Below are 26,752 nucleotides of genomic sequence, written 5' to 3' on the forward strand. Positions count from 1 at the left end.
TGCTTTTTCTGTTTTGAGAGAAAGATGACGTTTACGAAAGGAAGGGCTTAGTCAGGAGAAGCAACAAGTGCTCCGCGCCGGCTGCCAGCCGTGTCGTGGGAAACAGGTGACCGAGGCGGCGTGCTGCCAGCTCTCGGCAGAGTCGAGGAGAAGGGGCCTCGGGGCGGGTCCGGGGCGAGCGCGGCGCCCCGGCTCCCCCGCCTGCAAGTCTGGTCCGGTGAGGCCCTGAGTGCGGGGCGCGCGCCGCGGAAGGAGGAGGAGGAGCGGAGCGGAGGGGGCGGGGACGGAGGAGGCACTTCCAGACGCACCGCGGGGAAGGCGGGCGCCCGCAGTGCGGAGGGCGCCGCCCTCGGGGGGAGGCGGAAGCGGGACCTGTGCTCCCTGTTTGCACAGTCCCGTGTTCGCTCGGGTGGAATGAGGGTGACGGAGCCCGTCTTAGGGGGTTTGCTCTGCGCAGCCAGAGCCCGTGTCGTGCTGCGCGGCCCCCGGCGACGAGGTGCTGAGCGGCCGCTGCCGCTGTGGCCGGGGGAGCGCCCGGAGCAGACGTGCCCTGCGAGCGCCCGCGGGCCGGGTGGGGAGGGCGCTTTTTCCATCTGTGTCGTTCTGTACCTTCTAGATTTCGAACCCAATGAATGTTTTGCTTTAAAGAAAAATAAAAAACTTGTCTAAGTGCCACCCATTCCGTCAGCCGCGCGCCGCTCTTGCTCCGCGGGATCCGGAACTCCCCGACATCTGCTTCCGTGGGTCCCGGCCGCCGCGCGGGGGCCCGGGGCGCGTTTGGGGCGTCGGTTTGACTCGAGAAGGTCTGTCCGGGCGGTAGCGCTGCGTGAGATGTCGCCGTTAGCGCCTCTGGCCAGGAGATTATTTGTGCGAGAGCGATGCTCTGATACATGAAGCTCTTTAAAAATGTGTTGTTTTATTTAAAAAAAAATAAAATGTGTCGTTTAATTTTTTAAAAAGACTGCGTGGAAGTTACAGGGCCATTGTTCCTGGACGGAACCCCCCGTGAGTGCCGGCGCTGCGGGGTGCGGGGGGTGCGGGTGGGGGCGCTCCAGGGGGGCCTGTGCCTCCGAAGGGGGTGCGGCCCAGACCGCGCACCCCGATGGGTGGGCTGCCCGTGGCCGCCCGGGAGCGGCGGGCCCTGCGGGGGCCAGAAGCTGCGGCCACGACCCCTGCGCGCAGCTCGGCGGCCGTGCGGGGAGCTCGCTGCCCCCGCCGCCCCGCCGCCCCGCCGCCGGCCGCGGGCGGATTCAGGGCGGTGTCTGCCGGCTCCGGGAGCAGCGGTTTCCGTAGTGTAGTGGTTATCACGTTCGCCTCACACGCGAAAGGTCCCCGGTTCGAAACCGGGCGGAAACAACGGTCTCCTTTTGCTCTCGTTTCTGCCTCTACGGTCCCTTTCTCACCCCATCACGTCGAGGAAGGTGACTGGCACACGGGTCACCTCCACTGGGACTGGAGAACATTCCTTGTAAAATGTTGGCTTTTTAATTAAAGGGGAAACATAGCGGACGGGCTTCGCGTCCCCGTCTCCCAGGACAGAGGGCTCCCTGGAGCTTTTGGCTACAATTCCTGCTTTTCTCTCCGGGCCGCTCCTCCCACCGCAGCCCCTCCGGCCAGGCCCAGTTTGAAATCCCGCTCCGAGTGGCGAGCCTCACTGCTCTTGGCACAAAGGAGCCAAGTTCACCGGTTCAGACGTTCAGCCAACGCTTGGCAGGGTGTTTGGTTTTATCCTGAGCGACGATGACAGGCGCAGAGGCAGCGGGATCGCTCTGGTTTCCATCTTAGCGGGACCCTTCGGCCATGGTGAGCCGCAGGTGTGCGGGGCTGCGGCTGCCCCGGGGGAGGGGCCGGAACGGACCGCTGGAGGCCAGGCCACCGGAGGCTGAGGACGGGCCCGGGCGGCCGCAGGTGAAGGGGCTCGATGCCCGGTTTGAACCCGGGCAGCAGAGAAGCTCCCAGGTTTCCGCTTTAGGTGGTTTAATGACCAAGATCAGAGACTGAGTGTGGGGAGTGGGGAGTGACAGAGGAGAGACAGGTACGGTCAGCCCCCTTATCAGCAGTTCTGCTTCCCTGGCTTCAGTTGTTCGGGGTCAACCATGATCCCAAAATATGAAATGGAAAATTCCAGAAATAAACAGAAGTTTTAAATTGTTCGCCATTCTCATGCCATGTCAATCCCTCTGGCCCAGGACGTGGATCGTCGCTTTGTCCACGGTCTCCAAGCTTTATATGCCACCCCTGGTTAGTCCGTTAGTGGCCATCTGGGCTATCAGATCCCATGTTAGGGTATTGAAGTGCTTGTGTCCAAGTCGCCCTTATCTTACTTAATAATGGCCCCTAAGGTGCAAGACTGCTAGTGCTGGCCGTTCGGATATGCACATGTACCTCCTCTACGTTCCTATGTGCGCACAGGAAAAAGCACAGTTCTGGTTCCAGGCGTCGAGTGGGGGTCGGGGATATAGCCCCGCAAACAAGTGGGTGCCACTGTAATGAGGGCAACCTTGGACAGGTTGGGAGAAGCCCAAGGGGACATTTCCAGGACGCGTGCATCTGAAGCTTGGGGAAAGCCGTCATTGCTGGAGCCACAGATGTGGGGGTAAAGGTTGGGTCAAGCTGTGAGGGGGACTCTGACTGTCCAGGGTGGTGGCCTCTGGTAGATGGTGGAGGAGTTGGAGGAGGAGGAGAGGCAGCAGGTGAACTTCCACCAAGGCCAAGGGAGTCGAAATGGGCTGAAAGGGGTGGGGGCCGGGCTGTAGAATCCAGTGATGTTGGAGTAAAGGACAGCGGTAACGCATCCATGGACCGGGACCCCTGCGGGTTACCGGTGACCTGACCACACATCAAGGATTCTTACTCCATCGGGCTCAGCCTCTGTTCCTATTCCTGGCTCCACAGAAATAAGCGTAATATTTTGCAATATTAAGCCATCATTACTACTTTTAAGTTTGCTTATATGTAGATCCACGTATAACATACATTAAAACGCATCCCAATTCTGTACAGTAAATGCTCGGGTTGATGAGTTTTATTTTTATAAAATACTTAAAAGATTTCATTAAGTTTTTAAAATTTAATAAAATTTTAGCTTTACTGAAATATCACTGACTTAAAATTTGATATTCATTCATTTCAATCTCCTCTCTGAAAACAGATAATTTTATATAACTTATAAGAAATATATAATTATTTTGAAAGCATGCGTAAAATTAATTTCATTTTTACCTATTTGTATTTATTTTAATTTACATTTCGATGAAGATATACCCAAATTTCATATACTTTGAGTGCATTTTGTGCTTCTTTAACATATTTTTATTGATTTCAGAGAGGAAGGGAGAAGGAAATAGAAACATCAAAGATGAGAGCGTCATAAACGAACTGCCTCCTGCAGGCTCGTTCATTGGGGATGGGGCCCCACAGCCCGGGGATATGTCCTGGCCGGCATCTCGTGGTTTATGGGTCAATGCTCACCCACTAAACCACGCTCAGACAGGCGTATTTTGTGTGTTTTCATTCTTTAGATCTTAACTGTCAATAGGGAACAAGCTATGTGAAACTTTAAACCTTGCAACCGTCTCCCTACAATAGATTCTATATATGCCACCCCTGGTTAGTCAGTTAGTAGCCATCTGGATGATCAGATCCATGGAACCAGGGCCTAGAACCATAAACACAGAAATGGACCGAGTTAACCAGGCTCACGTCTTCGAAGCTACATTTTACCTTCCCTTCTGCGAGGCCCGCTGCTTTTGTTCACAATTTTTTTTTTTTTTTTTTTTTTTTAATTACTGAACGTGACTGATTTCCCGACCCATTAACGGGTCGCGCTCTGCAGTTGGACAAGAATCGTTACCCAGGGGCCCCGGGGTGTTTACATTCCCGGACCCTGCAGGCCTGGGCGGGGGCGGCGGCGGCGGCGGCGGCCTGCACCCCATAGGACTCAGGGAAAGGATCACCCATCGCCCGTTTCCGTAGTGTAGTGGTTATCACGTTCGCCTAACACGCGAAAGGTCCCCGGTTCGAAACCGGGCGGAAACAGCCGCCGGGGCTCGTCCTTTTTCTCCCCGTTAGTGAAGATCTCCACTTCGGCCTTTTGCCCTCGGAATGGAGGTGCCTGTGCACACATATGCGCGCCTTTTATTCGTCTCCTTACAATCGCGGACCATAAAAAGGCAACGCAGGCGGGAACGCCACGCGACGACAAGTGGAACATTAGAAAGTGCAGGAAGGAAGGGTGGGAAATGCCGGAGGAAGTGAGTTCGGGAACTGTTTTCCCAGGACCATGCACACGGTGGACCGCACCTCGCGCGGGGGACCTGGCCTGCGGGGGGCGGGGCGGGGGTCCCGCAGAGGACCCCACAGTCGCGTTCACGCGGGGGGCCACCGAGGCCCCGACGCGTCTCAGGGGACGTGGTAGATGGAGCCAAGGGCCGGGGACCGGGAGAGAAACGGGGCCCGGGAGAAAGCCGCTCAGCACAGCGGTCCTGCCCCGGCCGCCCGGGGACCCCGCCGCTCCCGCCCGCGCCGAGGGCCAGGGGCAGAGGCGGCGAGAGCCTCGGAGAAGCAGCCCGGCGCGCGGGACCCCAGCCCGAGCTCCGGTCCCCCCCATACAGCCCGAGTCCGCCTGGAAAAGGGGGTGCACGCTCTTGCACACCTGACGGGGCACCCTTACACCTGTGACAGGCAACCAATTTCCCTGCTGTTCTGCCAAACCTGGAAGCCAGACCAAGAAAACATCAAAGTGGAAAATCAGATTCTCTTTAACGGTCTGTGTGTCTTAAATGCAGACGACGCGCTCCTGACTCACAGCATAGGCAGTAATGGCGAGGCTCGTGAGGCCGCCTGCATTCTGTAAGCAGCGATCAAACGGAGCAACTTCAAAACGGAGCTGGAGCCGCTAGGCCAGTGCTGCCTGGCCCCTTAGGGGTGTTAACACCGGGCAGAACAGCCTTGGACCGGGCCGAGCCAGCCTGTGCTTGTGAAAGGTCTGTCGGCAAAGATAACAAGAAAGCAGTCATTATGGCTGCAGGACTGATGACTACCCGACGGAAAACTGAAAACATGGTTTAGAATGAACATCACTGTGTTATGTCTCCTGCACCAGTAGAAATGCCTTCCTTCTATTGATGTCATTGTTCCCCTTCCCCTTCTCATAAAACCCCTTGCCTTTGTCTCCTAATCCGAACACTGTTTGGGCTTCAGCGACTCAGACTCGGTGCTCACAAACAGCTGTTTTTATTGATCGCAAATAAATGTTTGTTGCCTCTCACTTTGAAAGGCCTTTTTACCGTTTGGTTAACAATTCCAATAACTTGCCCACAGGAATCAATGCCGCGCCCATTTCCTTGTCATCGCCTTGCTCTTTCATACTTATGTGTATGCCTTCTCAGAATGTATAGATGTACTCACCCAAGGAGGAGGGCCAGGGCCCAGCCATGGATCTTAGAGACTAAGAGGAGGGAAGCATTCTGAACCCCATTTGGAAGAATCCTCCAAGTTCTCTTGCTGACCCCATTTCTGTCCACCACCCGCCTCCCACCCCCCCTCAAGCTGACTTCCGTGGTGGCCCCAGGACTCTGGGAGGACAGAACTGTCACTCAGGCCTGTTGCTCTTCTCCAGGTGGGTTTGGATCGGTGCCTCAGCTAATGTGAGTCTCACCATCTTCCTGAGGAGACAGTAAACAGACCCAGATCAACACGAGTAACCTCACCGCACTGGCCGGGCAGGAAGCTGGCCTGAATCAGATTTCTTTGGGGTTAGGCTTAATGCTGACCTGTCATTATGGCTTTGTAGCTTCCCTAGACGGACCTGGTTTCAATGACACTATGATTCTCTTTTTTGAGGCTGAAGCTGCAGCTGCTTGTCAGTCAGTGGAAACCCCTTTCCACCAACCCCTTTGTCCTCTCAGCATCGCCCTCACAATTTGAAAGCATCCTTGTTTCCTGGTGGCAATCCCATCCTGGGCCTAGCTCAATCTTTCCTGCCCTGGGATGCAGGGGCTTTCAGGGAACTCACTTTTTTGTTGTTGTTGTTCTTGTTTTCAGTGAAGAGTAAAAGAAAAGAGCCAAACCTGGGTGCCAGTACAGTACACAGGCCAAAGGTCCCTGTCTCCCCACTTCTGAGTTACCCTAGGGAGGTAGTTTAGAGCAGGGGTCCTCAAACTACGGCCCGCGGGCCACATGCAAATACAAATCTTGTATTTGTTCCCGCTTTGTTTGTTTACTTCAAAATAAGATATGTGCAGTGTGCATAGGAATTTGTTCATAGTTTTTTTTTTTAAACTATAGTCCGGCCCTCCAACGGTCTGAGGGACAGTGAACTGGCCCCCTGTTTAAAAAGTTTGAAGACCCCTGGTTTAGAGGATGTGAATTCCCACTGAGGATTCTATTTAATTGTAGCTTTGCTGGATACTTACTTTTTTTTTTTTTTCAAATAAATATTACTCCACAGCATCATTACTCTACAAAATTTTCTACCTAAATATTTAACCACTCACTAAAAAGTAACTGTAATACTCTTTGTTTTATTTTTAAACCTTTTTATTAGGAAATTTAAAGTAGACAGAATGTTATTGTGAAACCCCAAGTACCCATCTCCCAGCTTCAGCATTTCTCTTTCCGCCATTCCCGTTTCACCTCTGCCTCCACCACCTCCCACCCCCTTGCTCTTTTCTTTCTAGTCCTCAGATTTCACAGACTATCCTTCTGTAGTCTCTCTGTTGACCGTCTTCCCTTCCCTCTGGTAGTCCCGGTACCCTGTAGACCTTCAGAGTTTAGGAAATAATATTAGTAGCTACAGATCCCATGAGCTGGGCTGTGGTAGGGACTAGGCACTGGCAACAAACCTAGGGTGTGCCACTGTGAAAAGGAAACTTCATCTATTTATTTGCTACATCAGAGTAAGAAAGGGGCCGGGCCCCTACCCTCCTGTTTACCTCCTGATAGGCAAGTAAAATAGCAAGCAAGTAAACAGATAAAAAAAATAACAAGAGAGCTATAAGGACTGGGAGAAAATTAAAGACGATGATCTGATAAAGTGGCAAGCAAGCAGACGACAACATTAGAGAGCTGGGCCGGGAAAGATGCATCAGAAGAGGTGACAATGAGCGGAGGCATGAAGCTAAAGAGCCAGCCTTCCCAAAGTATTGGGGAAGAGGCCCAGAGCAGGAGGGAGCTTGTGGGTTCAAGGACAGAGGGAAGACCAGGGGTTCGGAGGGTAAGGAGCCACAGTATACCTCCTTGGCTCTTCATCCCGATGACTCCATCTCCTCCACCATTTGCTGTTTTTCTTTGCAAGTGGATTGAAAAATGAGTGGAGGCCCCAGCTGGTTTGGCTCCATGGATGGAGCATCAGCCTGCGGACTAAAGGGTCCCGGGTTGTATTCTAGTCAAGGGCACATGCCTGGGTTTCTGTCTCCCTCCCCAGGAGGGGGTGGTGCAGGAGGCAGGCAATCAATGATTCTCTCTCATCATTGATGTTTCTATCTCTCACTTTCCCTTCCTCTCTGAAATCAATAAAAAATGATTGCAAATAAGCAATCAACCTGGGTGCTGTGGGTTGGGAGGTAGAGGAGGGAGTCTGCAGCAACAATCGAGATTCAGATATCAACTGTGCAACCTAACCAGTGCCTCCTCTTCTCCCACTAATGAGGCTTCCAATACATAAATCTATAATTGTCACTTGAAATGTCCATGAGAATAGCACCAATGGCTTAGATCAGGGGTCCTCAAACTACGGCCCGCGGGCCACATGCAAATACAAATATTGTATTTGTTCCTGTTTGGTTTTTTTACTTCAAAATAAGATATATGCAGTGTGCATAGGACTTTGTTCATAGTTTTTTTTTTAAACTATAGTCCGGCCCTCCAACGGTCTGAAGGACAGTGAACTGGCCCCCTGTTTAAAAAGTTTGAGGACTCCTGGCTTAGATGTTCAAGATGACACTTAATGAAAGGATTCTTTAAAATATTGCCAGTTTATAAGAAAAACAATAATATTTGTAAGTTGGTTTAAAACCTTAAGAATAACTAGACTTTAACATTTACAACTGCAATGCATTGAACAGTCATCACAAAACAAGTGTGCATTCTTTTCCATATTCAAACACCTCCCTCCTTGCCCTTAGACACCAAACATCTCAAACAACAACAGAAAGAGTTTCCCAAAATATCCAGTTATTTTAAGCCGGTTGGTCCTGAAACAGAACGGAGGAGCAGGTCATTTGGGGTCATCTTTTTGGCCACTCTTCCTGTTTTGGCAGCAGGCCTCCAGAATTAGGTGGCTCTGGTTGACATTTTGGCTTCCTCCTTACCCAAAAGTCACACTCCCCAGGACACCAGCATGTGATTGAGACCTGTCACTTATCTGGGGGACTTGTACCCTTAAACCCATGTGACGTGATATACATGGCAGTGAAATAACGGGGTGAGCATTTGACGTGGGCTGGGCATTTCTCCCGATGCCACGCAGATCCTGGGAGAATGACTTGGTGAAGGGGAACCAGGGACTGTTTAAGAAAGACCTGAGACTGGAATATTTTTAGACTCATCAGAAAATATGCATAAACATATTAAAATTGGAGATGATATTTTAAAATGAAAATATTAAAGTGGATGGTTGATTAATAATTTATATGTAGATTGTATATAATCATTATTGTAAGACCACTACACAAACTACATGTATGTGACACCAGCCAGTAAAAAAATCATTTACAAACTTAATTTCTTACATCTGGTTGGATTCTTCCTGTCCAATGAAGAAGATCTGCAGAGTAAAGAATAACTGAATAGCCCTTTCCAATGAGGTTGTGGCTTTGCAAGAGAAAAAAACATGATGGCCTCTAAAGAAACAGGCCTGAGAAGAGAAGAAAAACTATGAGATTGCCGAAACCGGTTTGGCTCAGTGGATAGAGCGTCAGCCTGCGGACTGAGGGGTCCCAGGGTTCGATTCCAGTCAAGGGCATGTACCTGGGTTGCGGGCACATCCCCAGTGGGAGATGTGCAGGAGGCAGCTGATCGATGTTTCTCTCTCATCGATGTTTCTAACTCTCTATCTCTCTCCCTTTCTCTCTGTAAAAAATCAATAAAATATATTTAAAAAATAAAAAATAAAATAAAATCATGACTGTGGTTTACAACATGGAGAAACAGTGTATCGCAGGGAAATTTAACACTCTACTGAATACTTGGCTGGACTAAGGTGAGCCAGACTGATGAGTAGAAGAACAGAAGGACCTTCACTACTGCAATTTAAAAAGAAAAAAAAAAAAGATAAACTATGAGATTATGAACCATAAACCAGAGTGACACTGTGACCTGCAGAATCTTTTGTCTGAGTGTGCTCCTGTGAGAGGCAAAAGGAGAGTTCTTTTCCCCGCCAGGCGGTGCCCTGCAGGCCCTGCCATGGGTATCATCCTGCCAGAGAGACGGCGAGGAGCCCTGGCAATGTTAAGGGTGTGGGGGAGGAGGGAGTCAGATGTTTAGTTTTTTGTTTGTTTGTTTTTGCTAAAGCAGCCCATTGCTACCACAGCAGTGGAGAAATAGGCAATCTCATTCATGGCTGATGGGAGGGAATACCAGCTGGTAGGATCCACAACTGGGTGATTTGCCTATTTTTATAAATTACAATAGCATCTGTACATTGACCCAGTAATCTCACTTCTGGGAATGTGCCCTGCAGATATGATGCAAAAGTGAAAAATGACAATGGTATATGCTTACTACCTGCAGCGTTAATTGTAATAACAAGAGATTGGAAACAGCATAAATGTCCATCAGCAGGTGATGTGTTAAATAAACTATGATTCAGCTACAGCAGAATAGTATGAGGCTGCAAAAAGAGACTGAGGACATTTTATATGTCTTGAGATAGGAAGATCTTCAAGCTACAACAGAGCTGTAATTATATTTTTGTGTAAGTAAAGGAAAATAAAATATGTCCACTTCTAGTATATACCCAAAGTAAGTGAAAGCAGAAATCCAAATGGATATTTGTATACCCGAGTTCATAGCAGCATTATTCACAAGCCGAAAGATGGAACGAGCTCACGTGTCTACTGGAAGATGAGTGGGTAAACAAAATGTATTCTATACATACAATGGATTATTTTTCAGCCTTAAAAGAAAGGAAAATTTGACACGTGCTACAACAGGAATGAACCTTGAAGACAGTATGCTAAGTGAAGTAATCCAGTCACAAATGGACAAATATTGTATGATTTTTCTTAGATGAGATACCTAGAGTAGTCGAACTCATAGGAACAAAAAGTAGAATACCAGGAGCTGGGGGAAGGAGAGACTGGGACATAATTGTTTACTGGGGCCAGAGATTCAGTTGGGGAAGATGTCCAAGTTCTGGAGATGGATTGTGGTGATGGTTACACAACAGCAGCAACATGGATGTGTGTAAAGCTGCAGAACTGTACACTTAAAAATGGTTAAAATGGCAAATTTTGTTATGCATATTTTACACAATTTTTTAAGAACTCATTTTGTCCACGTAAACAGGCTAGATAAATAATGAACAAGGGTGTAGCCATAAAAAGCCTAAACAAATATCGCACACAGGAAATGTCCATTACAGGATTTCTTCGGTTTTCCAAGCTGTCAGGCAATGTGTAAAAACAAAAATTACCCGTTCGCCCAACGTGGGGCTCGAACCCACGACCCTGAGATTAAGAGTCTCATGCTCTACCGACTGAGCTAGCCGGGCGCGGTGGTGACAGGCGGCCATATTTTCATTCAATAATTATTACCTCGCTGTGAGATTAGGCCTGCATCTAGCTGGAGGGGAGCTCGGAAACAAACTCGGAAAATTGTGCCTGACCGTCCCTCCTACTGCCGTCAGTTTCCTGCTTGTCCTTTGCCCTTTTCCACCCCGGTGAAGCTCACGGTGCGAAGGGAATACGCGCGCAGGACGATGCCAGAGGCCGCATCACCCTGTAATGTTTTAATCTGGAGTCAAGAGGCAGCGTCAGGGGATGGGAGAGGCGAGGGCCGCGGCCGACACCTCCAACGTGGGCAAAACGCCGCGATCTGGGGCCGGTGAACACACCATGGAATATACAGGGGACACAGTATAGAACTGTACACCTGAAACTATATATTTTATTAACCACTGTCACCCCAATAAATTTTTAAAAAAAGGAAACACCAGTGTCTGAGATTTTCCCTGGAGCTGAGAATACATTGCGTTTTTGAATTTGGGAGACAAAGTAAAAAAAAAGCGCAAGCCCACGCTGGAGATGCCGGGGATCGAACCCGGGGCCTCATACATGCAAAGCATGCGCTCTACCGCTGAGCTACATCCCCCACTTGCTGAAAGTCCCTTTCCTATTCTCCCTTAGCAGTGTCTTCGTGCAGGGCATGTGCACATTGACGGTCCCCGGGGAGCACGACACCCCAGAAGTTGCAAACCCCAGCGTGCTGGCAGCGTCCCGAGGGTTTCCAGGGCTCTCTACTCAATGCCCACGGGGGCGCGGGCCTGGACGGAAGGACGCCCCGGGGAGGACAGGGCTGGGATAAACACCCGGAGGCAGCGGTGGAAAAAGAAGGGGAGGCCATTTGATGTGAAGCGAAAAAGAAAGGAAGGCTGTGCAGGACGCTGTGTTTATTTATTTATTTTTTTTTAAAAAAGGAGTGTAGTAAATATAATATTTGTATAAAATAATTCAGAATTGCCTGGGATGGGGAGGGAACTGGGGTCTAGGCGATTGACAGACTTTTCACTGTAAACCGCTGTTTTTGAGTCACGTCCAAATCAATTCAACCCAAGAAAAGTTTAGGGAGCGCCTACTAGGCACCAAGAATTGCTCCAGAAAGCCGGTGGTCCAATGGTCCAAAACCACACAGTCCATCGCTCTAACAGCTCGCCTTCCGGAGGAAGCAGAGTGCTGGATTGAAAATAAAATGGTAAGGTGTGATTGTAGACAGGCTTCATTGAGAAAGGCAACTTCTTCTTCTTCTTCTTTTTTTTTTTGTTTGAGAAAGGTAACTTTTGAAACAAGACTCGAAGGAGGTGGGAAGAGAGCCAGGCACGTGTCTGGGAGAAGAGAGGTCCCAGTCCAGAGCCAGTTCAAAGGCCGTGAGGTAGGGCCTTTTGCCGTGTTGCAGGAACAGCAAAGAGGTGCCTGTGGCAGGAGGGGAGTCCATAGGACAGTGGTGAGAGGTGAGGGTACAGAGGAGGCCCAGTGCAAGGAGGGGGAGGAAGACTGGGGTGGGGCTGACAGGTGGGAGCCACTGGAGGGTTTGAGCAGAGAAGGGCCATGATTTGATTTAAAAGCACCATTTCCACAGGATTGTTCTCACAGCTGGGTGAAGCTAGGGCGGCAGAGTGGGACAGAAGGGGAGAGATTTGTTGCTCATTGGAGATGATGCAATGGAGGGAGAGACTGAGGGCTCGGGGTGAGATGTGCACCATTTCCCCTCTTGGAGTCACAGAGGGCTCCCTGGTTTTGTCCCGAGCCCCTGGAGGGTTGGAGCTCCTGGTAAATGGGGTGGGGAAGGCTGTGGGGGAAGCACGTGGTGGTCCAGACCAGAAGTCCAGGGTGGAGAGGCGACGCTGGAGCTGAAGGTGGAAGCCAGGGCTCCTGGGCGTCCTGTGTTAGGCTTTTAGGGCTAAGCCTGTGTGCTCTGGTGTCACAGGGATAGGGGCACCTAGTAAAGTGTCAGAGATCAGAAGGGAGTGAGTACAGACAGGGAGCCCAGGACTGAGCGGGGCAGGGAGAAGAAATGGAGGCAGCAGGCCACAGAGCCACAGAGCCACAGAGCCACAGAGCCACAGGGCCACAGAGCCACAGAGCCACAGAGCCACAGAGCCACAGAGCCACAGGGCCACAGAGCCACAGAGCCACAGAGCCATAGAGCCAAAGAGCCACAGAGCCACAGGGCCACAGGGCCACAGAGCCACAGAGCCACAGAGCGGGGACACGTCTGGAAGGGCCGGGAAAGGGTGGCAGGAAGGAGGAAGCATGAGACCAGAGGGCAGGTTAGGTGAGGCCCGAGAAGGGGTCTTTGCCTTTGGGTTAGGATCGCTGAGGTCACTGGTGCCTTTAACCAGGGCGATTTCTGGGGAGGCCGAGGGCGCAAGCTGGTCCCGTGGGGCCTGAGACAGGCTGCAAACAATGCCAGCAGCTCTGCAGGGCGCTGAGGAGATAACGCGGGGCGCACAGCATCGAGGAAACTGGGAGAATTTACTGTCAGTGTGTTATTGTTTATAAACATAATTAACTGACGCAGAAACAAGGGGGAGGGGACGCTGGCGGGAAAGGTGGCTACACAGGGGGATGCAAGGCCGCGCTTGGGGGTGGGGCCTGAGCCGGGTTCCAGGCTCCAAATTTAGCTCCGGCAGCGCCGCTCCCGGCTGCTCGCGGGAAACCTGACCCGCGCCCTGGCGCCAGGCCCCGGCGCCCCCCGCTCGGAGCGGCCGGGAGCAGCCGGGAGCGGCGCCCGGCGGGGCCAGCGCGCCCACCTGTCCCGGCCCGTTTCCCAGGCGGCCCGGGTCGGGCGGGGCGGCCGGGACCCGCCGCGGAGGGGGCGACGGGGAGCGGGCGCCAAGGCGAGGACGGAGGGGTCCCGGCGCGGGGCGCGGCCCTCCCGGGGAGCCCCTGGCGGAGCCGCCCGCCGGCCCTCAAAGCGCCCCTTCCGGGCGGGTTTCCATCCGGGAGCGCCCCCCGGCCCGTCTCCGTCCGCCGGAGTCAGCCACGCCCTTCCTCCCAGAGGCCCGCCCCGGCCCGGACCCCGGCGCCGCCATTGGCCGCCCGACCCGCCGGCGCCGCCCGACTCGGGGCGCGGAGGGCGCGCATGGCGGCGGTGGGGCCGCGCGCGGGTCCCGGCTCCGGGGCCGAGGCCCTGGCGCTGGCGGCCGAGCTGCAGGGCGAGGCGACCTGCTCCATCTGCCTGGAGCTCTTCCGCGAGCCCGTGTCGGTCGAGTGCGGCCACAGCTTCTGCCGCGCCTGCATCGCGCGCTGCTGGGAGCGCCCGGGCGCCAGCGCCGCCGCCCCGCGCCTGCCCTGCCCGCTGCCCTGCCCGCAGTGCCGCGAGCCCGCGCGCCCCAGCCAGCTGCGCCCCAACCGGCAGCTCGCCGCCGTGGCCGCCCTGCTGCGGCGCTTCAGCCTGCCCGGCGCCGCGGCCGAGCGCGGGCCCCCGGAGGCGGCGGGGTGCGCGCAGCACGGAGAGCCGCTCAAGCTCTACTGCCAGGACGACGGGCGCGCCATCTGCGTGGTGTGCGACCGCGCCCGCGAGCACCGCGCCCACGCCGTGATCCCGCTCGACGAGGCTGTGCAGGAGGCCAAGGTGAGCGCGGCCGCGCCCCCGCGGGTCCCCGCACCCCTGCCCGGCCTCCCGGCCTCCCCGGTCTCCCCCGACGCCGTGCCGACGCGCCGGCAGCAGACGGGGCGGAGGGGGGGAGGGGGGCTGCTCCGGTGAGCCCCTGCCTCCTGTCTCCTACCTGCTCAGCACTGGCGCCGGGCGTGAGCGTGGGGACCCCTCCGTCACCCCCGCACCCCCAGTCCCCCCAGTACCATCGCCTGGGCGATGTCCCGCAGACTTGGCGAGTTTCTTTCTTTCCTTCCCCGGCCTCTAGCGGCGACTTGCCCGGCTCGCAGCTCACCCCGCGGGTGGGAGGCCTTCCCGAGGGGTCGGGGATGGTGGGTGGTCCGGGGTTGAGCAGAGCCGGGAGCCAGCCGTCTGGGCTCCTTTCTGTCCCGTCTCCTCGCTGGGGCCTCCGTTGAGGTGGGTGTTTCCGCCTGAACTTGGACACTGATGGTCTTGGGGACGTGAGAGCCTCGGGCTTTTGGCGTCACCCTAAAGGCGCCCTGTCCCCCTGTGCGAAGTCAGGCCGTACCCACCCCGGCCTCCTCCTCAGGGCGCAGGGCCGCCCCTTGCTCCTGGGGGTTTCCAGGATCCTCTGCCCACGCCGTCTCACCCCCCGCAGGAGCTCCTGGAGTCCCGGCTGAAGGCCCTGAAGAGTGACCTGGAGGACTATGAGGTGTTCCGCTCCACGGAAGAGAAGGAGAGCAAGGAGCTCCTGGTGAGCCCCCTCCCCGGCAGCGGAGGCCACCCACACCTGGCAGTTGTGTGTGTGGTGGTGGAGCATGTGCCGTGGACCCGCAGAGGTGGATTTAGAAAGATAATTGGGTGCATGATGTAAAAGGCGACCCTATGCTTTATCCTGTAACGAGGGCTTCTGCAAGCAAAAGGAGGTGCCGAACTAACCCTAGAACAGCTGGCTTTGACTGGAGCTGTGCCAGTGCACCGGGGTGTACAGCCCTGTTAGTATTACCCCCAGGTAGGGCCTCGGAGCCTCTCCCGATGGAATGCCATGTTTCTGCAGAGGAACATGCATATTCAGACTCAGTGAGAACATAAATACAGTAAATAGCCTCCTGTCAGCCTAGGCCAGTGGTCGGCAAACCCATTAGTCAGCAGAGCCAGATATCAACAGTACAACGACTGAAATTTCTTTTGAGAGCCAAACCTTGTTATTCACTTACTTAGGGTACTCCTAAGCTGGCCTTGGCTAAAAACGTCCTCATTTTATAATAATAAAGCCACCAACACAAAATAATTACAGTTCTTAAATTGATGACAAAAATACCTGTAGGATTTGCAGCTGGTTGGAAAAATACAGGTAACTTTATGCTTCGAGAAGGTACTTTTGTCACCCGCGCGCGATGTGCGGGCGCGACTAGCACTAACCATTGCACAGAGTGGCGGACTGACTGGCTCACTCAACTTGTGCATGAATCTCCGGGGCCTCCCCCCTGCGCTGCATATCCCGTGACCCCGCCCAGGCCAAAAACCGACTTCTGCGCATGGGCCCTGAAGTTTCAATCACACTGTACGTGCGTACCCGCACGTGGTATTTTGTGGAAGAGCCACACTCAAGGGGCCAAAGAGCCACATGTGGCTCGTGAGCCGCGGTTTGCCGACCACTGGCCTAGGGCATTTTTCTTGCCGCCGGAAGAATTATGAAAAGACTGTTTTTTCATTTTCAGAGTTCTGAGGTTTTGCAATTGGGCTAAGTGGAAGGGGGCTACTGGGTCAGAGCGCCGAGGGTGGGAATCTGGCGACACAGCCCCGTGTGCCCATGACCCCTGGTGGGCGGGAATTGTATTTTGTCTTCTTTTCGGTGGAGCAGGAAAGTGAAACGGGCTCCTTTTGATGAGGCGAGCAGCGTGGGTCACGGACTGTCATTTTCTACCTCGAAAATTCAGTTCTTCGCTCGATAAGTCGGTGCTAAAAGAGTGGGGGAATCTATGGGGAGTCTGTTAGGAGAGGGCCACGCAGTTCTGAAGTTGGGAGCTGGAGGACCCTCCTATCCTCAAGCTGGGGAGGGGTGGTGTGGGGGGAAGACCTGAGTTCAGGCCCTTCCTGACCTCACCTGCACTGGTGCCCCTGCCTCCCTGTGCACCCCAGCCCTCCCTTCTGATCATTCACTTCCGTCCCCAAGGAAGAGCGTAACCCTCATCTCCAGACTCCCACCCTCCTCTTCTGGAGGCAGGAGTGAGCATGTGGCTCTTCCGTCTACGACCCAGAGGCCTCCCACACCGTGGGCAGCGTCCTGTCTCTGGCCCTACCCACCATGACACCGCTTAGCGCCTGCCCCTGGGCCCCCTGCCAACCACCCCTCTGGCCCCGCATTCTTTAGAATTACAAAATACTGCCTGCTAATACAGCAGTAGCGGTAGATGATGCATGATAACAGAATGAATGCTTTTATCTGAAAATGCTCTTGCCACTTAGGAGTGCTTCTCAGTGGGGGCAGTTTTGGCCCCCAGGGGATATTTGGCAATGTCTGAAGATATTTTTTAAAAACATATTTTTATTGATTTCAGGGAGGAAGGGAGTGGGAGAGATAGAAACATCCACGATGAGAGAGAATCATTGATCTCCTGCCTCCTGCATGCCCCCCACTGGGGATCGAGTCTGCAGCCCAGGCATGTGCCCTTGACCGGCATAAAACCCGGGACCCTTCAGTCCACAGGCTGGCGCTCTATCCACTGAGCCACACCAGCCAGGGCTGGAGAATTTTCTTGTTGTCAACCCTGGGGCAGGGGTGCGACTGGCATTTAGTGGTAGAGGCCAGGGTGCTGATTAAGCACCGTGCAATGCACCGGACAGCCCGCTACAACAAAGTATTATCTGGCCCCGAATGTCAGTAGCGCAGAGGCTGGTAAGCCCTGATTTAGAGTATTTTGGCCAATATCATCCCACTTGTGTTATTTCCTTGGGAGGCCGGATGATGTAGTTGCAAGAAATGCAGGTTCTTGGCTCAGACTCCCTGGGGTGGAGTCCTGGCTCCCCACTTACTGGTGACCGACGTGCCTCTCTGACTCCCCCCTCGTGTGTACAATGGGGTGAAAGTGCACCCACATCGCTGGGTTGTCAGCGTGGAGTGAGTTTACACCTGTAAAGGGCCCCAGGCCCAATGTCCTGAGGGCCCCGGTGGGGTTGGGAGGGGGTGGGAGGGAAGAGCCATGGCCTGAACCCACGTCTCTTGAATTCAAAACCCACTCACGGGCTCCTCTTCCAGCCTTTTAAAAAAATCTTAGTGATTTCCGAGAGGAAGGGAGAGGGAGAGAGAGACAGAAACATCAATGATGAGAGAGAACCATGGATCGGCTGCCTCCTGCACATCCCACACCGGGGATCCCGCCCGGCTGGGAATCGCGCCGTGACCTCCTGGTTCATAGGTCCACACTCAACCACTGAGCCACGCTGGCTCGGTTCGGGCTTTTAAAGAAGAGGGACTGTGGCGGCTGAGCTTGTCCTGGAGGGATGGAACCCTCCTCACTTCTCGCTAGTCCTTGTCATGTGCAGCCCCTCGCACATACTCATGTGAAGGATCCAGGGGATCCGTAGCGTGAGCCTGTGTCTGAAAACGCAGGAGCAAACACCCAGTGGGTCCTGGTAATGGAAGTAACAGAGTAGGAAGCCTGCACACAGCATATTCTCACTTGGGTCAGGTCGGTGTGCTGCCACCTCTGGTCACTGGCATTGATTTCCCTTCTTTTTCTGCAACTCGCAGATTTTGTATTGTGAGCATATGTTACCTTCATAATTGCTAAACAGAAATGGTGCTCTTTAAAGTGAAGCGAAGGCCCGGGCTGGGTGGCTCAGTTGGTTTGAGCATCATCCCCATACGCCAAGGCTGTGGGTTTGTCCCCGGCAGGGCACATGCAAGAATCAACCACGCCCGGCCGGAGAGGCTCAGTGGCTGAGCGTTAACCTATGAACCAGGAGATTCCCGGTCAGGGCACATGCCTGGGTTGCTGGCTGGATTCCCAGTGGGGGACATGCAGGACGCAGCAGATCAATGATTCTCTCATCATCGATGTTTCTGTCTCTCCCTCTCACTTCCTCTCTGAAATCACTAAAAATATGTCTTAAGAAAAAAAAAATCAACCAAAATAAGTGGAACAACAAATCGATGTTTCTCTCTCCCCCTTCTTCTCCCTCTCTAAAGTCAATTTTTTGCCAAAACCGGTTTGGCTCAGTGGTTAGAGCGTCGGCCTGCGGACTCAGGGGTCCCAGGTTCGATTCCGGTCAAGGGCCTGTACCTGGGTTGCGGGCACAGTGGGAGATGTGCAGGAGGCAGCTGATCGATGTTTCTAACTCTCTATCTCTCTCCCTTCCTCTCTGTGGAAAATCAATAAAATATATTTTAAAAAAAATAAAAAATAAAGTCAATTTTTTTAAAAAAACTTTAAAATGAAATAAAGTCTGCAAGCCTCCAGCGTGCTTGGGTCTGGGGTGACCCTGTGCATTCCTACAGTGCTTGCTAGAACATTTTGGAACGGTTTGAGGCCTTGCCCTGCTGTATCCAGAGCAAGGTTATAGAAATTTCAGACAATCACATAAATAAATAAATAAAATGAAATAAAGTGAGTGAAAGTTGGAGGGATGATGAATGTTAAAAAACAAAATTCAACTGAGTATATTTTAAAGATCTTATTGGCTTTATTCAGTGGTTGATGAATTGGGCAGCATCTGATCTAGCAGATAGAAAGGAACCCCAAAGAGCTGTATTAGGGGAGAGATTTTATAAGCAGAGGTAGCAAGGACAAGGAATGTCTGCAGGCAAAAAAGCCGGTTTGGTTATTGCAAGGCTACTTTCCCAATCAGGGAGGGCAGGTTATCAACAAAGGCAATTCCTGATCAGCTGGTTTAAGATCCCCCTTCTGGACCTAACCTGTTTGGCTCAGTGGATAGAGCGTCGGCCTGTGGACTGAAAGGTCCCAGGTTCAATTCCGGTCAAGGGCATGTACCTGGGTTGCGGGCACATCCCCAGTAGGGGGTGTACAGGAGGCAGCTGATCGATATTTCTAATTCTATCTCTCTTCCTCTCCCTTCCTCTCTGTAAAAAAAATCTATAAAATATATTTAAAAAAAAAAAGATTCCATTTCTGGGTTAGCCGAAACTACAGTGAAGCCTGTTTAGCGAGGTGGTGCTTAGCATAGCGACTCCATACGGGCCTGTGTTCTTGTATGTGACACATAATAAATGTGTTTGGGGAAGAAAGAGCGACCGCAGTTTAATACTGAGAGTGGCCCGGGAGGCACTTGTTTACCTTCCTTTTCAGCGAGGAAACGGCAACCTTTAGTAGTTCTTCGGTGAGTTTGGAGTTGCCCTCGGTTTGAGGGAGAGCCCAGGTACAAAGACACGTGGGCACACCTGTGCCAGGGAAGCGAGAGCGCGTATTGAAGCTGCTGCGCCCTCAGCGGTGGGGTATTTAAATTAGAGGCTGTGCAGGGTGTGCCCGTGTGAGTGAGCCTCTGGCCCCTGAGCAGCGAGGCGGATGTAACCCTCCTCTGTGGGGTGGCTCAGCGCTCCTGTCCAAATGCCAAGTCTCGATGCTCATGTCCCTCACCTCTGCAACTTCTCTCCCGAGACAGAAGCAGATGGCAGCCGAGCGAGAGAAGCTGGGGGCGGAGTTCCAGGCCCTGCGGGCCTTCCTGGTGGAGCAGGAGGGCCGGCTCCTGGGCCGCCTGGAGGAGCTGTCCCGGGAGGTGACACAAAAGCAGAACGAGAACCTGGCCCAGCTCGGGGGCGAGATCGCCCAGCTGTCCAAGCTCACCAGCCAGATCCAGGAGACGACGAGCAAGCCTGACCTTGAGTTCCTGCAGGTGAGTGGCTCCCAGGGCTGAGTCCTTTATCCTGAGGCGTTGCCAAGGCAGCGAGAAGAGAGTCAGGTCCTGTGAGCTTAGCGACTCACACAATCTGCAGCCAGGGGGGCCTGGAGAGAGGTACTCTGATGTCCCTGGGGTCAGTCAGGTCTAAAGGGATATGATAAAGCTGTCCTCACCGTGAGGAACAAGAACATGTCTTACATCATATTCCAGCAGGCGCACACTGAGACAAGTCCCAGGAAACAACACCTGCACTGGTGTGATGCACTTAGATGTTTTCTATCCTATTTCATTAGAAAAATAGTCACAATCTCGTCCTACTTACCTGGCAGGGGAGATACCATGGTCACGAGGGCGGTTTTCCCAGAGCGAGGCTTGTCCGTTGCCCTGTGGAGGTGCTGACCCCTGCGATTTCCCCACATGTGCGAAACGGGTCTGCGTAATTTGCAGTACGGGGGACTGCGTTCGCGCTCTCCCCTGAAAAAAATAAAAATAAATAGTGACAGTCTACGAAATAAACTTCACAAGACACAAGTGGATCAAAGACAGTCACTTAGAAGACACTGGTCTGAAGGAGCAGCTGCTGCATAAAGGCTCTGACTTGTCTTGGTGGCGTGAGAGCAGAGGCCTCGCTGGGCCCAGCACTTGGCTCCAGGGAGGATCCTGTAGTGACGGAGCATTTCAGAGCTGTGCACGGGGTCAGGGGACCCACCGTGTTGACGAGATGCCCAGCTCCAGGCACAGTGGGGGAGCCCTTGGCCCCCCGGGCCCATGGTGGGTGTGGTAGCCCTGCTTATTGCCTCTTCCTCTGGACGCAGGGCAGGGCCAGTTTCATTTTTTCAGAGGTGAATGGAGGTTACCTGATGTTGATTTTGTTTTCTTTCATCTTTCTTTCCAGGAATTTAAAAACACACTAAGCAGGTGAGTGGACCTAATGGTTCCTCGGGCCCCTCTTAGCCGGTTCTTTCCCAAGGCGTAGCCTCTTTATCCCCCACCCCCAGCTCCTCACCTCCCACGGCCCCACCGCCTTACCTGGTACCTTCTGAGGCAGGAGTCCCTGTGCCTGGTGTGGGTGTGGGCATGAGACCAGGCTCACCTTTTTCTGCGTCTCCCCGCCCAGGGGGCCTCGCCGCCCTAATGGTGGGAGTGGGACAGTGTTCCTGGGCCTTCCTCCTTGTCCTGCAGGTGCAGCAACGTGCCGGCCCCCAAGCCAAGCACAGTCTCTTCTGAGATGAAGAATAAAGTCTGGAATGTTTCCCTCAAGACCTTTGTCTTAAAGGGGCTGCTCAAGAAGTTCAAAGGTAGGCCCAGGTGTGGGGCTGGGCCATGAGGTGCCAGGGGCAGGGGTGTGGTTTTGGAGGTTTGGGGTCCAGAGATGTGCCTTTCCCGAAGCTGTGTGAGGACAGCAGAGCTGGGGTATGCGGTGATGAACTTACTCAGGCCCCCTCGGCGCAGAGCTCCCCCCGGGGACCGACAGGATAGAGGGGCATTGGGGGCGGACGAGGATGGGGAAGGAGAACCCAGCTCTGACCAGCTCCGGGCAAAAGAGGGGAAGCTGGACAGGACAAGCCAGAATCCTGCCTCTCCCGCACCTGCGCCGGCCCGGTGCCTCGGGCCAGCCTGGGAGCAAGTGAGCCAGCGGGCCATCGTGTCAGAGGAGGTGCAGTCACTGTCGTTGTCAGACAGTCTCCGTGTCATTCACGCTCACCTGCTTGGTTTCTCCTCAGAGGACCTTCGTGGAGAGCTGGAGAAAGAGGAGAAAGGTACGGTAGCCGTGGGGATGGCGTGAGTGCCTGTTACTGCCTCATGGGGGATTCACTCCCTGCGGGCGGGCGACCGTCTCTCTGGGCTCTGTGTGCGGGTGGTTCCCTCTGCCCGCCCACCGCCCACCTCCGTGCCTGCCATCTACTCCCCTTCCCTGTCCATACCTCACAGCGCCCACTCCCGCAGGCCACGGGGGGCCTGTAGGCTTGTGGCCCGGAGCAGGAGTGCCCTGCCCCTCAGGGTGTTCAGGTTGGGGAAGGCTCGTCAGTCACCTACACAAGCCCCTCTCTCCCCTGTCCCCACTCCCAAACTTACTGAGGCCTCTTCTGGGGACCGGAGTTGTGTGCAGGGGTGAGGGGAAGCAGGAAGAAACGGAGGACAAGGGAGGTGGTTCTTACTCCTGCAGAATTCTGGGTGAGTGGGATCCAACCCCACAGGGAGGGGGGGCGGGCCAAGCCAGACTTTGCCTGGAAAGAATCTAAACCAGCTGAGTCAGACTGTGCCGCTCCTGTGCACAGAGCCCTGCATAGGCCCCTCTCACTCAGCAAAGGCTGCAGTTCTCCAGCCACCCTCGGGCCGCCCTGCACGCGCTCCCCGGGGGCATCCTGTTCCCCATGGGCACACACTTCCCTGGGCCTGGACCCTGCTGCACCAGACGGCCGCCTGCCTGGTGTCTTCACCTTCTCTGTGTCTTCGCCTAAATGTACCTTTTCAGTGAGGCCGTCCTTGGCCTCTCTAGTTGAGATCACAGTTGCTGTCCTGATCCCTCTTCTATATTTTTTAAATTATTTATTGTCTCTCCTCCCCTCCCCCAAGAAAGGAAGCTGCAGGAGGGCTGGGATTCCCAGGGCCTGCACATAGGAGGCCTGGAACACTTACAAGTGTGCATATTTGAGCTTTTTCTTTTCTTTCATATATATATATATACACACATATACATACATACACACACACACACACACACACACACGTATATATGTATATATTTCAGAGAGGAAGGGAGAGGGAGAGATACAAACATCAATGATGAGAGAGGATCATTGATCAGCTGCCTCCTGCACACCTCACACCCTCACACTGGGGATCGAGCTCTCAACCCCGGGCATGTGCCCTGACCCGGAATCGAACTGTGACCTCCTGGTTCATAGTTCGATGCTTAGCCACTGAGCCATGCCGGCCAGGCTCTAGCTTTTCCTTTTGGAAAATTTCAAACATATGCTCAAGTAGAGAGAGAAGCATAACAAATATTACATGCTCATCATACACCCTCAGCAATTACCACTAACACCCATGCTTATTTCTTCCTACTGGACTGTTTTGAAGCAAATCACAGATAATATCATTTCCATAAATATTTCAGTATTTGATCTCTAAAGAGAGACTTTTTAAAAAAATATATTTTATTGATTTTTAAAAAATATATATATTTTATTGATTTTTTACAGAGAGGAAGGGAGAGGGATAGAGAGTTAGAAACATCGATGAGAGAGAAACATTGATGAGAGAGAAACATCGATCAGCCGCCTCCTGCACACTCCCTACTGGGGATGTGCCCACAACCAAGGTACATGCCCTTGATAGGAATCGAACCTGGGACCCTTGAGTCCACAGGCTGATGCTCCATCCACTGAGCCAAACCAGTTAGGGCGTGGAGAGACTTTTTAAAAAATATATATTTTATTGATTTTTTACAGAGAAGAAGGGAGAGGGATAGAGAGTTAGAAACATTGATCAGCTGCCTCCTGCACACCTCCTACTGGGGATGTGCCCACAACCCAGGTACATGCCCTTGACCGGAATCGAACCTGGGACCCTCTATCCACTGAGCCAAACTGGTTAGGGCTCTAACGAGAGACTTTTAAAAATACATATATGTTTATATTGATTTGAGAGAGAGAGGAAGGTGCGGGGGGCAGGGGAGAGAAACATTTCCATCGGCTGCCTCCTGTACGGGCCTGCAACCCGGGCGTGTGTCCTGATCGGGGACCTCTTGGTGCATGGGATGCTCAACCAACTGAGTCACAGCGGCCAGGGCTAAAGAGATAAAAACAACCGAAAACCATCGTCATAATTAGAAAAGTTGATGATTCTTTCCAGTATCTAAGTTGTACAGTTTGATTTCAGATGTACTTGTTGGGGGCGGGGGTAGGGGTCGGGTGTGGGGATGGGCAGGAATGGGGCAGGGGCTGTGCAAGGGGCCTGCAAGGGCCATCTCTCCCTGACTCCCCCACTGCAGTGGAGCTGACCTTGGACCCAGACACGGCCAACCCCCGCCTCATCCTCTCGCTGGATCTTAAGAGCGTGCGCCTCGGACAGCGGGCCCAGGACCTGCCCAACCACCCGCGTCGCTTTGATACCAACACGCGAGTCCTGGCGTCCTGCGGCTTCTCCTCCGGGCGGCACCACTGGGAGGTGGAGGTGGGCTCCCAGGACGGCTGGGCCTTCGGAGTGGCCCGCGAGAGTGTGCGCCGCAAGGGCCTCACGCCCTTCACGCCCGAGGAGGGCGTCTGGGCGCTGCAGCTCAACGGTGGGCAGTACTGGGCCGTGACCAGCCCCGAGCGGACACCCCTCAGCTGCGGCCACCTGTCCCGCGTGCGGGTGGCGCTGGACCTGGAGGTGGGGGCCGTGTCCTTCTACGCTGTGGAGGACATGCGCCACCTCTACACCTTCCGTGTCAACTTCCAGGAGCGTGTGTTCCCCCTTTTCTCCATCTGCTCCACAGGCACCTACCTGCGCATCTGGCCTTGAGAGACACTGCCCGGCCCCCCAGAGGGAGGGGGCCAGTCCAGGGTGCAGCCTTCTCCTGGCCGCCCCTGGAAAAGGACGGAAGCTCCGGCCGGGCTTCCTGCTCACGTTGGGTCTGCCCTTCACCCTTCCTGCCCCGGCTGCCTTAGGCTTCAGGAGACCAGGCAGCAGAGGCAGGAAGGCCTTGGCCCCCGGGGCCTGTCCCCTTCCTGGCATGTGGCTTTGGTACCAGCTGCTCAGGGGGTGAGGACAGGAGCCCAGCTGTCGACAAGGCTGCTTCCTGTCCGGGGCTCACTGCTCAGACTCAGCAGCGCCTCTGGCTCCCTGGAGCAGCACCAAGCCCTGGGCCTGTGTCGTCCTCAGTTGCAAGGGGCATATTTGGGGCCAGGCCGGCCAGGTTCATGATCACTTCTGTTTTGCCTTGTCAGCTGCCAGCTGCCTTCAGGGACCTGAGTCCAGCTGGCTAACCAAACCGTCTACTCAGGGAGGAGCACTGTGCTCCCAGCTCAGAGGACAGTCTGGGCCAGAACTGGAAGCAGAGGGAAAAGCCCCAGATGACACTATGTAGGCATGGCTACCCTCTGACACCCAGAAACTGTTGATCTTCAGCCACAGTGACGGCCACGTGTTCTCACAGATGCCTAAACCCCTCTCAAGTGCCAAAGTGCAGTCTCCCTGGGTAAGGAGACAGAAGGTTCTGGAATTCTGAAATACCGGAGAGCACTTACAGTTTTACAGGTGCCGCTAGCACCAGCATGGAAGTGCAGAGCAGAAGCGTGCCCCTGGTAGATTCTTTCTGGAACTTGCCGAACGTGTGCCACCAGCAGAAGACCCTGGTGGCTGTAAGGCTGGGCTTCTGGGAGGGTGGTGGGGGGCTGTTCCTTGCGTTGTGCTCCCCAGGAATGGAACTAGAGATGGAAATACAGACTATGAGTTCGTTTCTACAGTGGCTTAGCTCATTCTTGACTTACCCTGCCTGAGTGCAAGAGCACACGTGTGAGCAAGGATTTCTGCCAGATGAAGTGAGCGTGTGTGCGGTGTGAGAAATGTGCGTGGGTGTTTATATCGGATTGCAGGACAGCGGGCGTGTGGGTCTTGGAGAGGGTATGTATGAACAAGTGCATAGGGTGTAGGTGTTGAAACTGACCGAGGTCAATCAGGTCAGACCCTATTATTGACTTCTGGTTAAATATCAGCCACCCCGTATGTAGTTGATGGCCACAGGTTTCCAACCCCACCAGATCCCCGGCTGGATGGAAGCCAGTTGCTGACCTAGTTCTGCCTACCCAGGTGGTTCAGGCAGATGCAGGGACGGCCGTCAAGTAGCTGGTCTGCAGGCGTGGTGGAGCTCCTGTACTCTGTCCCTTGAGATGCTTCAAGCACACTGTGTGCAGGTCCTTGTTAGGACAGGCATGACCCTGTGGTTTGAGAGGCCGACCCAGTGCTCACAGCAACAGGCAGTCAGAATCCAGTGTCCCACAGGCAGGGACAGGACCGTTGAAGAGTCTGGCCCACAGCAGCATTCCAGAAGGTGAATCCGATGCCCTCTTCATACACAGAGTGCAGCTCTAGAACACTAGCCAACCAGCGTATTTGAAGATCACTGATTTCCGCCACGGAAACCTGTGGCTTTTGAACTGAGTGTCGCAATTACCCTTTGTGTCATCTAGCAACTATGCCGAAGTATTGTAACACAGGTTGCAGGTCACAGGAGGTGGGGTGACTGGTGGAGGCCCTGTAGGGCCAGGACTGGGGGCTGCAGGGGTGGCTGTCTGTGTGTATCCTCAGCTTTTGTGTTCGTGTGTCTATCAGAGTTTATAGAATAACTGCATAGATTTCTATGCATCTGAAGAGATGTTAACAGTTACACATAATAACTGCACGTGGAGGGCGCGAGAGATGTTCTCTCGGTCACCAGGGCAGCGGGTGACTTTGGAAGTCACGGTGCTGGCGTGAGAGTGTGTGTGCATTTTTCTCTTCCATCTTTTGGGCATCCTGAGATCTCAGATTTCTGAGCCTCTGAGAGCAGTGACTGGCCCAACTTGGGCTCTTCTGACCCCAACTCTTAGTCCCAGGTCCTGGCGAGCTCAGAGCTGTGAGGACCTAGGTC

The 26,752-nt window shown here is 53.8% G+C and overlaps 1 protein-coding gene and 6 non-coding genes across 9 annotated transcripts; 5 read left to right on the forward strand and 2 right to left on the reverse strand.

Moving 5' to 3' along the window:
- The first annotated feature begins 1,283 nt into the window (after nt 1-1,283).
- TRNAV-CAC (transfer RNA valine (anticodon CAC)) lies at nt 1,284-1,356 on the forward strand. Its single transcript has one exon. It is a non-coding gene; the product is annotated as a tRNA-Val (tRNA).
- A 2,609-nt stretch (nt 1,357-3,965) lies between these two features.
- Nucleotides 3,966-4,038, forward strand: TRNAV-AAC (transfer RNA valine (anticodon AAC)). The gene has a single exon. It is a non-coding gene; the product is annotated as a tRNA-Val (tRNA).
- A 6,603-nt stretch (nt 4,039-10,641) lies between these two features.
- Nucleotides 10,642-10,714, reverse strand: TRNAK-CUU (transfer RNA lysine (anticodon CUU)). Its single transcript has one exon. It is a non-coding gene; the product is annotated as a tRNA-Lys (tRNA).
- Nucleotides 10,715-11,241: 527 nt separating this feature from the next.
- TRNAA-UGC (transfer RNA alanine (anticodon UGC)) lies at nt 11,242-11,313 on the reverse strand. Its single transcript has one exon. It is a non-coding gene; the product is annotated as a tRNA-Ala (tRNA).
- A 2,490-nt stretch (nt 11,314-13,803) lies between these two features.
- Nucleotides 13,804-25,588, forward strand: TRIM7 (tripartite motif containing 7). 3 transcript variants are annotated; one of them, XM_070416920.1, is made up of 8 exons: nt 13,804-14,295; nt 14,936-15,031; nt 19,900-20,130; nt 21,032-21,054; nt 21,319-21,434; nt 21,861-21,896; nt 22,237-22,311; nt 24,134-25,588. In XM_070416920.1, exons 1-8 carry the CDS (start codon nt 13,804-13,806, stop codon nt 24,643-24,645), a joined length of 1,581 nt encoding a protein of 526 aa, XP_070273021.1. In that variant the 3' UTR covers nt 24,646-25,588. The 3 variants fall into 3 exon arrangements, with proteins under 3 accessions (XP_070273021.1, XP_070273023.1, XP_070273022.1); XM_070416922.1 differs by having other exon boundaries at nt 22,217-22,311; nt 24,134-24,225; XM_070416921.1 differs by lacking the exon at nt 22,237-22,311.
- Nucleotides 18,727-18,858, forward strand: LOC139011916 (small nucleolar RNA SNORA9). Its single transcript, XR_011471726.1, has one exon. It is a non-coding gene; the product is annotated as a small nucleolar RNA SNORA9 (small nucleolar RNA).
- LOC139011836 (U1 spliceosomal RNA) lies at nt 20,451-20,613 on the forward strand. The gene has a single exon (XR_011471666.1). It is a non-coding gene; the product is annotated as a U1 spliceosomal RNA (small nuclear RNA).
- Nucleotides 25,589-26,752: the final 1,164 nt, after the last annotated feature.

This window comes from Myotis yumanensis, unplaced genomic scaffold (assembly GCF_028538775.1).
Source record: "Myotis yumanensis isolate MYYU_CA2020_CCGP unplaced genomic scaffold, mMyoYum1.0.hap1 SCAF_5, whole genome shotgun sequence".
NCBI classification, from domain to species: Eukaryota; Metazoa; Chordata; class Mammalia; order Chiroptera; family Vespertilionidae; genus Myotis; species Myotis yumanensis.